A 12,665-nucleotide genomic window follows, 5' to 3' on the forward strand; every position below is an offset into this window, starting at 1 on the left:
GTCTGTATGGCTGTAAGGCCCAGTGACATCTCTGTGCCACTGGTAATACAACTATAATGATTTTCCTTTAACCTCAAGGCCATTTTCTGTGTAGATAACTTCTATCACCAGTGCTGAAGAGGCACCATTGGGATTATGAAACCATCTGTTACCCTGGTTATAGGTTGCACTGTTAGCTGTCCATTGCTTACAACAAAGACTTGTGTCTGTAAACCAGAGTAACAGCAGGTATTTCCAGGCCCGGATTTGTGGAGAGGCCACAAAGGCCCGGGCCTAGGGCGGCAGAAATGTAGGGGCGGCATGCCTCCCCGCCGCAACTGAATTTTTAAAGTTTTCTTCCATACGGAGCAGTGGGAACTTCTCCCCACTGCTCCGTATGGGACTTTAAATGTATGCGCATGCGCGCTCGCGGGCGGAGGGGGGGAGGGCGGGGGGGGCGAGCGGTTGTTCGCGCATGCACGTTGGGGGGGGGATCAACGGGGGCGGCCTATGGGCGCCCTGAAGACAAATCCGGCCCTGGGTATTTCTTTCCAGCGATGTAGGCCTTGGCATGTGAGCTAACATCCCTTCCCTGATTTCTGCTAGAGCAGAAACCTTACAGCAGACTCTTCTTCTGTTTATTCAGATACTGCAGGGCACTCATTCCCATTAATAATACATGGCTATAGAATTTAGATGACACATAAGAAAGCTATTATGGGCGATTTTATAAAGCCACTGCGCCCGTGTACAGCAGCATTCCTGGGAATGAGTCACTGGGCAGCTCACGTCTCACTATACATTGTATAGAGGCTGGGAATTTCTGCTGGCTACAAACTGTTATTAGCCTCTTTGCTCATATTGCTGGCCAGATTGCTGCTCACGGGTTATTATTGCTCGGTCCTGGCTGCAAGTGATCTCAGGACATATGAGAGCAAGTGTTTATGCACGGGAAGGTTACCTGTGGTCAATGGTGCGCAATTCCTTATGCCCATTAGGTGGCGCTGCTGAACAGAATAAGCGACCAAATTGCCGGTACATGCCGTACCCAGTATTGACTGATACTTTTGGGAATACTCTGCACTCAGGTAAACTTTACCCTCCGGAGTTCGTGGTCTTTGCTTACAGATCCCGTTATGTATGACTACACACTCTTACGATAAATAGATAACACGATAAACACTACCTTGCGTTCCTTAGAACACAGTGCATCAGGGTTGCAGGGAAGTACACTGATGAGCCAAGAGATAATTCGCTGCCCCCATGTTGTAAGGTTACAGATCGATTGCAAATTCAGGGACACGTTTAATAAATTCACATTACTGTGCTGCACTGATTGCATTAAAATTATATTGCAATCAGTGTAGCCCCTCTAGCTAAATGTGCTCCTGAATGTTTAAGTGATCTGGTAACCCTACACATATATATGTGTGTGTATATACGCACAGTAGGGTACCATTTCAGTAAAGTGTTTCTTACAGCTGCTGTTGATTGCAGCCACTATTGCCAGACAGACAGACGGCCAGACATTGTTTGGCTGAGGGCTGCAGTAGAGCAGGAGACGGGTGGCCCAGATTTATATAATAAGCCATAAGTAGCAGTGGGTGCCAGTGTGCAAGAGTTGGCTTCCTTTCCTGACTGCTCCTCTGTCTGGAACTGCAGCTACAGCCGTGTGCATTCCACCCTGTCTAGTCCTGTCTGCTCCCATTCTCCATGTGTCTGAATGAGTTCAGTAACGATGTTGCAATGCAGCCCCCCGAGATTAATATGGTACTGTAAGGATACACACTGCCTGCCTGCCCCACTTGCACAGGGGGTTAGTGTGGAGCCAGGAAAGTGCAGTAAGGATCAGAGATAACAGTGGGGTATAGAAAGCAATAACCATTGCAGAGACCCCTATGAAGTTAAAGGGGACAGAAGACTAATTCACTAACAAGAAGCTGCGCATACTGCAAGCTGTGCACAGGGCTAAAGGCATTAGGCACCGTGCAGAAAGGGTTAAAGTAAGCCTTGCATCCCCCAAAAAGCAATCAGAGCCTGGAAGCGTGCTGGGGGGGTTGCTGCGATGTGGAACAGATTGTCAGATCCATTTGTGTCCCACTTTCCTCTACAGGACCCCACCCCAGCGGCAGGTGGACTCTGTCCCTAGTAAGGAGAAGAAGGGAGCGATTGTCTGATCTGCAAACTGCCACACGCCAGCCCCTCTCCCCATTGTGAGCCCCTCTATACAAATGCTAACGAGCAGCGTGTGCCATTCGCAATCTGCCGCAAACACAGCCCCCATTATCTGTATACAGGGCCTCGTCCTTCCCCCACGTTAGCAGGGTCATTAAAATCGCCTTTATTGCATTAATAGCAGCAGGCCAGATGTCTGCTTAAAGTAAGGGTTATCAGATCTTCCCTGCTAATGAGCATAATATCCCTGCCCAGCACACCTGTATGGAGCACCCTGCCACAGGGCCCACCTGTCCAGCACTGCCATGGTTAATGGAGCCCATGAGTTGTAGCCCTGTGCCCAGATGATGCTTGCTGCCCCTGCACACACAGCTCATGAGCAAGCCAATAAATAGTCAGTGTTCCCAGAACAGCAGAAACAAATCAATGTGTTGCCGTTGGTGCATTTGTGACACACAGTGCAAAGATCTGAAGTTTTAAGGATCTTTTTGATGTTCTCTCCCATTTCGTGCAAAGCCCAAATCATAAGACCCCCATTCTGCCTGGCAACAGCATGACAAAGGGCAGCAGGCAGACTTTGAGTCATTGTAAAAGAAAAAAAAAAACCCAGTGCGCCCACCGGCCGGCCATTCTACTGAGCCCCCCCCCTCCTTTCTACTGCCCCCCCCTCCTTTCTACTGCCCCCCTTCCCCTCGTCTCCTCCCCCACGTGGCCTTCTGGCACGCGTTCTGTTGCTCTATTAGCATTACAATGCCTCCCCCGCCCGGCCAATCAGAGCAAAGGAGTGAGACCAGACCCCGCCTACGCCTCTCAGCGCATAAATACCGGCTCAGTCGCTCCGTTTCCTCACACTTCGCTTGGGATTCTAACTGCTCTGAAGCTACTGTGGATATTATACTCTTCTTCTTCCGGACCCTTTGGTGGATATTTGAGAAGTCTCTCGCACTCACATTTTTGTGGCTTACCCGGAAAATCATGACTCTGGAAGAAGTTCACGGACAAGAAACCGTTGTTGAAAGCGCTGACAGGTAATTTCAGAATACCAATTCCGCCTTCTTTTATTCTAAGGGATCTACCGCCTGCCTATCCGGGATTCTGGGATTTGTAGTTCAACCCCAGCTCTGCAGGAGGGTCGTAGTAGAGTAAAGCGTTTGTAAGGGAGAAATGACCGCAGAAATAAGCGCTATGATCCAGGGGTGCAGAGATTTGGACTCACTGGTTGCATATAGCCAAAGTGCAATATTATTGATCATATTGGGAAGTAGCTGCAGCTCTATGTGCAGTTAGCAGATGGGGGAACATGAGTGGGTGGCATTAGCTAAAGCTCCTTTTATGGAGTGTGGGGATTTCTGCCATAGCATCCAGTCTTGCAGTTATATGGAAAGAAATATTCAGTTATGATCTGGCTCTAAATGCATTTCTTTTTATTTGTCTTGTGTAGGATGCAAACTGCTGGCAAAGCCCTGCATGAACTATTGGTCTCTGCCCAGAGAGAGGAGTGTCTGACCGTTGGAGTCTATGAGTCTGCCAAAGTAATGAATGTGTAAGTATCCCACTCCTTTGCACTGATCCCACACACACCCTTTACTCATGCATGCATGTAACACAGCCCACACACAGTCCCACTTGAGGCTTGCTGGCAGCAGAACTAATGTTCTCTTTTTTTTAATTTGATTTTACAGAGATCCAGATAGTGTCACTTTCTGCATCTTGGCTGCAGACGAGTACGACGAGGGTGATATAGCCCTTCAGATCCACTTCACTCTGATTCAAGCTTTCTGCTGTGAAAATGACATCAATATCGTGAGGCTGAATGACACAGAAAAAGTAGCTCAAATTCTAGGCTTAACAGATGAGTCTGCAGAGCCCAAGGACCTGCACTGCATCCTTATTACGGTAAGTGTCATGTTCCTGCTTATCGGCAATGTTTTGGCTTTGTGCCCATGGCTGTGACTTGTGCAATTTCTTGTAAGCACAGTGTTCTCATAGTCTCTGTTCCTCTTCTTTTCTCAGAATCCAAATGAGGATGCCTGGAAAGATCCAGCCCTGGAGAAACTGGGTATATTCTGTGATGAAAGCCGTAAAGTCTACGACTGGGTTCCCAGTATCACCCTGCCAGAGTGAACATCTTTTCTCTACATTAGATTGTAAAATCTCTGCATTATTATCATGGTGTTGTGCACCTGGATGGACCAGCAGCATTCCGAAGTCTGTGGATTACGCTGGTTGAGGTCAGATTAAGTCGCCAAGACTGGCAAAGATGTTGGCTCTTGTGGAGCAGAAGAGTAAGGAGGAAAACTTAACATGGACTGATCTGTAAAAGGAAGGGTTGGTGCCAGTTTGAAGCCTCCCAAAGCACTGGGGGGGGGGCAGTCATGCCATGGAGCTGGAGGAGTTTTGCATGTGCTAAAAGCAAAAATGGAAGCTTTTAAGATGGATATGAGGCAAATTAAGCAGCTGGTTAAAGGAAAGAACCTGTTCTGTATCTGCTTTTGGAGTTTGCTGAGATATGAAACATGAACTTTATATACACATTGGAAGAGTCTGGGACTATATAGCTCTGGATTGCAAACTGAGACTGAATTCTGTTCATTGCAGCTTGTTATTGGTTATTACAGTCTACTACTACAGTCTACTACCCAGAATACATAGTAAAAAAAAAAAAAGACTTTCTGTATTTTCAACATTTTGACACTGTTGCAAATTGAAGTGCTTTTCTTGATGAAACTTGGCATTTAAAATGTTGTTTTCTGTCATTCAATAAATCATTTTAAATCTCACTTTAATTTGTTTTGGTTTTTATGCTTATCTGGTAGGGTGTTTATACCTGCGGCCCAGCGCTTGAGCTACCTACATTTTCTAAATGAACAAAATAATAAGCATCCCCCAAAACAACCAAACAAAAAAAGCTATAGTCTTGTAATAGCTGTTGGTTCACAGTTTGGGCCCCTATTGTTTGGGCATGTGTAGAAATGCAGTCTGTTTTACCCCACTACATTGGCTATTCAGAAAGCTGCCAATGTGCTGTAGTCATCCCTTTTGTTAGCAGTGCACAATAAGATTTGCATAGAAGGGGGCTGTGTTGCTTGGTATAATCCATAGTCTGCAGCAGGCAGCTAATGCTTTCTATTGAGCCCTGACCATTTGACCTGCTGCTCCTTCAGCGACAGCTGCTTATCACAAGAGCGTGCAAGGTCTATGGGCTGCATGCCTAATGAGTGCATTAGAGTGACAGGGGGCTGCTGCATAGATAGATTTTTGTTACTGCACAGACAGAAAAGAGCAGCTGGCACTGTGTTTAAGCAAGGGATTCCCCATATCTCACCCCTCAGGTTTAAAATTCCCCTTCATCCAACGTGACATTTGCCAAAGTGCAAGTTGTTTCTGCTTCTGGGATTTAGCAAAGCAAAACAAGCCACACACTATTATTGTGCAGCACTAACATTAGCATGGGTGCAAAGCAAAACTCATTCTCTAATTTATACAGAGAGTTTACAGTGATGCCACCTATCCTCTGCAAGCCATAGGTTTCAGGGAACAAAATGCACTAAAGGGGGTGATACTAGGTTAAACTGGCATAGTTACCTAAAGAGAAAAATATAAAGCCTGAACCATTAAGCAAACAGATTCCAAGGTCAGTGTGCTTTATTTACCATGTCCAGTCAGAAATCTTGGAACACAGCGCCTCCAACATAGCCAGCAGCCTATTACTAGGATTCATAGTGTGGTTCCAGGAACTGGCTTTTTTTTTTTCCACTATGCGATAGCATGGCGTTCCTGCAAAGAACAGCAAGACTTCTTATCTCTGCCAAGGGGAGTAACAGAAACGGGCAGCAGCCATAAAAATTTAGACTTAAGACGGAAGAGAATCCTGGAACAATTGCAGGCATTATAATATAAAGAGTGTGTGTACACAAGTGCTCTACCTCACAAGAAAGGTCAACATGTTCTGCTTTACGAACAAGGAGAAATAGTATTGTAAGCAGCCAATCCATTCCACATTCTTCTGTGATTAAATAGGGACACTGTGTTATAGGGCATAACTGTAGCAGTATATTTCCTATAAAGAACGCCAACACTGACTCAGCAGTAACTGCTACTTTTCATGCAGACTGAAAAGGCAACATATATAGAAGAGCTGCATTAAAGGACAAGTCAACCCAAAATACAATTTTTGGCCTAATAAAAGAAAACATATTTCTAAGCAACTTTGCAATATACCTTCATTACTAAATTGCAATGTATTTTGAATTATTTGTATATATAATTGCTATTAGAAGTAGTGTTTGCCAGTCCTGGTGGATCTGGCATTTGAAACATTGTAACACAAGGCGAAACATTGTAACACAAGGCAGCACACAGACCTGTCTTGCTGGAGGAGACTGGCATTTGCAACATTGTTTAAATAAAACCAACCAGGAGTTCAGCAAATGCTGCTTTCAATAGCAATTACATTTACAAATAACTTTTAAAGCATTAAAAAATTTCAAAAAATTCGAAATTAGAAAGTTGCTTGGAATTATGTTTTCTTTTATAAGGCAAAAAATTAATTTTTGGGGTTGACATGTCCTTTAAGAAAAAACAAAAACAATAGCAGCAGCAGCACAATTTTGTAGTTCACACATACAATGTATAAATATTATGATCAATTTTTCTTGCCCTAACATACATAAATATTTAAACGGCTTTTGACTACGTTGAAATGATCAAAGGCTGCTGGGAAATGTAGTTTACAGCTGAAGCAATGCTGGGATAAAGCCTTCTTTAAAAAAATATAGCTACCCTGCTCCTCCCTCTGGCAGAGCATGAATTCAGAGAGATTAAGGGGGGGATTAACTAGTTTAACTGAAGCAAAGTCTTTCAGAGAATCACAGATTTAGTCATTTGCATGCAGTACGATTCCTTGGCTCCTGCTTTATTGCTGCTTGGGGACTTGCAAATGACTTGTGGTGAAGGCAAGGCTTTGCAAAAATATAAATTCTTTGTGCAACATTTTTTTCTTATTGAATGGCATGGTCGTTATACAAATGACAGTATTTGCATAGGAATTTGCAGGCTGAAATGAAGGGGCCATTAGGCTTGTGGTTAGTGTAAACTGAGGCCTGTTCACGTACCCTATAAAGAAAGATCATGTCTTCTCTAGGCAGAAATCATAAGGCAAATATATATATATATATGTATAATGCAAGTCACTCTTGTAACGTATTATTAGTGCATACATTCACACCTTTGTATATGAAGGCTAGAATATAATAATAGATACTGATCATTATCATTTATTTGTATAAAACCAGCAAGTTACTCAGAGCTTTACATTAATGTATAATGAACAGGGGTCTTATAATAATTTGACAAACAAAGGTTACAGAGAAAAAACAGGGACAGAGGGCCATACTCTAAAGAGCTTACAATCTAAAGGGTTAGAGTACATTTGAAACATAAGGAATATGGAAACAATTGGTTATTGATCAGTTTGATGAATCAAGATGCATTGAATTAGCTTCCATAAACAGGTGGGTCTTTAGGGAGCATTTGAATGTTTGGAAGAAAGGGGAGAGTATGATAGCTGGAGGCAGAGCCAGTACATATGCATTTATTAATGGACAGAGTGACGCAATATCCCTTTAAATTCCTCATGTCCTGCTTAGGTGCTTCTAATAATAACCTGAATAGGAATAGGCAACCTTCCTACACTGGCTGTTGCAAAACTACTGTATCAAGAGTTCTACGTGCTTAAATGGTGTTGTAATCTGCAACATCTACAGTGCCCAGGGATGCTTCCCTCTTGATTTTAAAAAAATGAGATAAGGCCATGTTAACATATCCTCTATCTGAACAGAGGCAAATTTTAAAGGGGAAGTCCCTTACACTGGTATTCTACATGTTATTTAATCAAGAGATAAAGCAACATCTTTAAGAAACATTTTTATTTTATAATTTAAAAATTACATTGTTAGTCTGCCTCTCTGAAGCCTATACTATAAAGTTATAAGTGGTCACTAGGGTCAGTGACCCTATCAACAGGAAAGTAGACTTAGTATGAGTCTAAATATTGTTGTATTTACCCTCACTTGTGTGTGTTTTGGACCTCTTATACCAGCAGCCAGATGGTAATTACAATAATAATCTGGAGAGCAGCAGACAAAATACAATAAGAGATTGGCTAAAAGTCCTGCTGTTGACTTTAATTTTTAAAGTCAATTCCCCTAATAATTTTAGTCTGTATATTAATTGATTTGTTAGGGTGCACAAAGCAGTAACCATGCAACATATAACGATTGTCTACTTGTGAGTGAACACACTTCTGCCACAATAAGGCAATTTAGCCCAACTACATAAACCTTAGCATAAAGCAGTTACCTGTATGCACATCAGGATACAAGGGGCTTTACTTTGCTGTGATAAATATCAGCAATGGACATAGCAGGGTTTACATGCACAAATGAGGACCTTATGAGTAATTTATTGCCATGGTTATGAAAAATGGAAAAAATCCCAGTGGTCCTGTGGAAATCTCTTGTGCGCTGAAATGATGTACAAGGCGCAGTGGGAAAGATTTAGTAATAACGGCACATACCAATGTGATTATTTACAGTACATTAACACAGAACCTTTAGTGCCATTAGTGCAAGCAGTTATTTCTGTAAATGGTAATGTCACATCCTAAAAATGTAACAAGATTCAAATGTTTTGGGAGTTTAGGATTAAGAACAAAAAACACGGGCTAACATGTTTTAAGCTATATATAGCATTTGATTAATACTGCATAGTGTTTTGTGCCTGATCTCCATTACAAAAAAGTTGTACTGGTTTATTGCCTTCCTCCTCATCTATAGAAATAGCACTTGGTAGGTTTCTTTCTCTAGTTGTCCTTTTGACACCATCACACCCAGTCTGGGAAGTGCCTGCTGAATGTCTTGCCTGTCCTGTGTGTGAGAGATAAGTGACGTCACAGCAGCACACTCACGGCCGTGCACCATGGAGCTGAATGGGCCTCACTGACTCCAATCACTTTAGTAACGTCACTGGTGACACATTTGGATGGGAAGAATTTTGACTGCAACCAAAGCAACATTCAAATATTTATCACTTCAATCACAGCAAATTAGTGGGGCTGGATTTTCCTCCTCAGCAGCTCTAGGGCAGTCAGCCTATAGCATAACCTCATGTGCAACATGCTTAAAAATAAATCAATATTTAACTACACTTTGTAGCACAGATATACTTATATCACATCTAGTGTGCTATATGTTCAGATATTTAGTTACAGTGACAGTGTCAGACTGGCGCACCAGGATACCAGGAAAACTCTCGGTGGCCTATTTCATGGTCATTCCCTAGTCTTGTATGAGAACAAAGAGGAGCAAAGAGATTATAATACTAAAGAGACTAAATCAACAATGGAGGAATCATAGTAGGGAAGTGCAAATAATAATAATAGTGGGAAGTGGGCCCATGGGCCAAGGTTTTCTGGTGGGCCCCTGGCACCTGGCATCTCAGTACGACACTGTACAGTGATAAAGAATTCCTGTGCCTTTCTAATAAGGGTTCACTTACTGTTCCACATTTTTTTCCTGATGTCAAATAGCCATGGGGTCTGCTATGATCTGTGTGGCAGTGTGAAGTAGGTTAGACATTGCTACAGATGCAATGTAGTCAACATTTACTGTCAGCATTTTTTAATGTAGATATTTTGTTGTTGGCGTCCACTGCAGCCAGTAGAGTAATGCAAATTTTTCCTGTACCACAGCAACATTTTTTAGGCCCTGCTTCTGCCAAACTTTGGGAAAGACTTTCTACTTCTACCCAACTGCGCCAGTGTATTTAATGTAGGATGGGGGCTGGGACGGGAACTAAGGTACAACAGACCTCGCGGTCTGGGCCCCCCTGCTGCCCAGGCTCCCCCGGCTGTATATATAGTTATGCCACTGAACAGGTGTACTTGCGTCTCCTCTGCCCCATGAGGTAACAGACCCAGTGATGCCCACTTTTAATTCTTTTTCTCATACCTGGTATATTCACAAGCCTGGACTGAGATTCAAAATAGGTCCTGGCATTTCAAGTATAGAGAGGCCAAAACAGCCCACCAGAGACAAGAGACTAAATAGTGACTGTATATGGCATCTTACAGCAGCCTCTCTGGCATTTGCCAGAATCCACAGATTTCCAGTCGGGGCCTGCAAATTAGGTTGGTCTCAAGTGTAGATACTCACAGACAGATGGTATACACTCAGGTAGTATAAATGAACCCCTAAGGTTTTGGCTGTTGGATCAAGTTACTTTCATTTCAGTCTCTGTAGTTATTATCAACAAGGACATACTCTACTGGTTGGGATACAGTTAATTCTTTTTGCCTTCCTGTGTTACATGCCAAACAGCAAAAAGAAGCAGTTCTCGGAGTGTTTTATCTCTCTTGCTCCCTTAGTTCTGGGAAAGGCCAGACGGTTTTTATGCTGTTTTGGCAGCACGTAATTCATTTGGCTTTCAGCAGCCTGGTCAGACAGAGTATGATTTCCTCTTCCTCTGAAATGAGGGGGAAGAAAATATGGGAAATGTAATCAGCTCTTAACAGCAGTCACATGTCCATATCCATAGCCAAAGTCATCATGTGCATTAGCGGATGGGATACCTTTTAGCTGTGGGGAGCTCCAGTGAGGATCCAGGATGCCTATTTGCAGAAGGCAATAAAGAATATTATCAGTAAAAGAAATGAGTCAGAACAGGTCAACCTGAGACTTTTGGTGGATGGTGTGTGTTGTAGTTTAACAACATTTACAGGGCCTTAGACTAAACTTTGCTGCTGTATAAGCAGGGTGGGGAATTTCAGTTTGTTCACTCACCAGTAACAAGATTCAGAAAACAAGTTATATAAAATTATTTCCTATAGTAAACCCATTCTTGGTAACAATTTTTCCCCCTTTAAACTGAGTTATTACACTGTATTTCCCAGCAATGCCCAAGCTGGGGTAGTGTAATAGGAATTTACTTTCAGGGCAAAACGATGAGTCAAGCCCTTCTGGGGAGATGTAATGAATACCTCTGTCTGCTTATCGGTCTGCCCAGTGTATGCAAACCAGACAGGTAGAAAGGTTAGCCGACAAATCACTGTCTGTGGAGAGGCTAAGACATGCGTGTCATGCAGATTGTATTAGAGGTGTCTGCAGTTATTGGGACTCGTGGAATTCTATGGATGGAGGACTGCGAGTTATGTCTGGGATATTTTATTGCCTTCTCCATTATAAGTTACCGTAACTTATGGTAAATGCTTACAGTGTTCAAACAAACATGAATGGAGTTCCTGCAATGAATGTATTTGTGGAAAGAACTGAAGAAAGTTGTAAATGAAAGCCTATTTTGCAAGTATTCCTGAGAGTGACCTAACTAGCTGCTGGGCCCCATGGAAAATTCTCACATGCAGTTAGTGTGAAGCTCACACTTTCAGACTTGCCCTTTACATGTTTCCCGGTCCCTTTCTGTTGATTGGTCAAGTAATTGATACTGACCAATCATTATGATTTTTTTTTTTCAAAGCTTACCTAATTATAATATTACATTCATTTATAAAGTGCCAACATATTCTGCATTACAATACATAACGGTCTATCACAACTGATTTGTAGACAAACTGACACTATGGGGCTGATTTACTAAGACACGAATTCGAATCCGAATTGGAAAAATTCCGATTGGAAAACGAACATTTTGCGACTTTTTCGTATTTTTTGCGATTTTTTCGGCGCCTTTACGGCTTTTCGGAAATTATCGCGACTTTTTCGTTACCAATACAATTTGCGCGAAAAAACGCGAGTTTTTCGTAGCCATTCCGAAAGTTGCGCAAAATCTGGCAAGTTTTAACGCTACGAAAAAATCACCAGATTTCGTGCAACTTTCGGAATGGCTACGAAAAACTCGCGTTTTTTCGCGCAAATCGTATTGGTAACGAAAAAGTTGCGATAATTTCCGAAAAAATCGCAAAATACCGATCATTACAAAAAAAACGCAATCGGACGCATTCAGCCCGTTCGTGGGTTAGTAAATGTGCCCCTATAGGTAATGATTTATTTGCCCATAAGGTTGCTGTAGTGGAGGCCTATAAACTGCGATTATTCTGTGTTGCTGTCATCTCAGTTTAGCAGAATAAATATGCTGCTAGGTACTGGCCCTTGGCAGGCATGCTTGTTTTGGGGAAGGGGAGTTGAACTGGGCTCAGAACAGTTAATACTGGGCTGAGGTGGGGATCAAAATCTGTTACTAAAAATGTGGGATAATGCATTTTTGTTGTAATTCCCGGCCATCTCTAAAATCTTTTAAAGCCCCCCACTCTCCCAAACATTTGAGAAAATATTGTTTCACAAGGATATATTGAAATTGTGTATCATTTGGGCCTTCCACTGGTCCCTCTATAGAACTCTCTAGCAGCTGCTGGGTTCTCTAGTAAAGCCCATGGTTTTTTTTATATATATATAGTATGTTCCTGTTTGCAGTTATGCTGTTTATTATTAGTACTAGAG

At 42.5% G+C, this 12,665-nt stretch overlaps 1 protein-coding gene across 1 annotated transcript; it reads left to right on the top strand.

Annotated features, from left to right (window-relative positions):
- The first annotated feature begins 3,019 nt into the window (after positions 1–3,019).
- On the top strand, positions 3,020–4,934 carry gadd45g (growth arrest and DNA damage inducible gamma). Its single transcript, NM_001004986.1, has 4 exons — positions 3,020–3,182; positions 3,596–3,697; positions 3,837–4,050; positions 4,168–4,934. Exons 1-4 carry the CDS (start codon positions 3,130–3,132, stop codon positions 4,276–4,278), a joined length of 480 nt encoding a protein of 159 aa, NP_001004986.1. The 5' UTR covers positions 3,020–3,129; the 3' UTR covers positions 4,279–4,934.
- The last annotated feature ends 7,731 nt before the right edge of the window (positions 4,935–12,665 follow it).

Source organism: Xenopus tropicalis, chromosome 1, assembly GCF_000004195.4.
Source record: "Xenopus tropicalis strain Nigerian chromosome 1, UCB_Xtro_10.0, whole genome shotgun sequence".
NCBI classification, from domain to species: Eukaryota; Metazoa; Chordata; class Amphibia; order Anura; family Pipidae; genus Xenopus; species Xenopus tropicalis.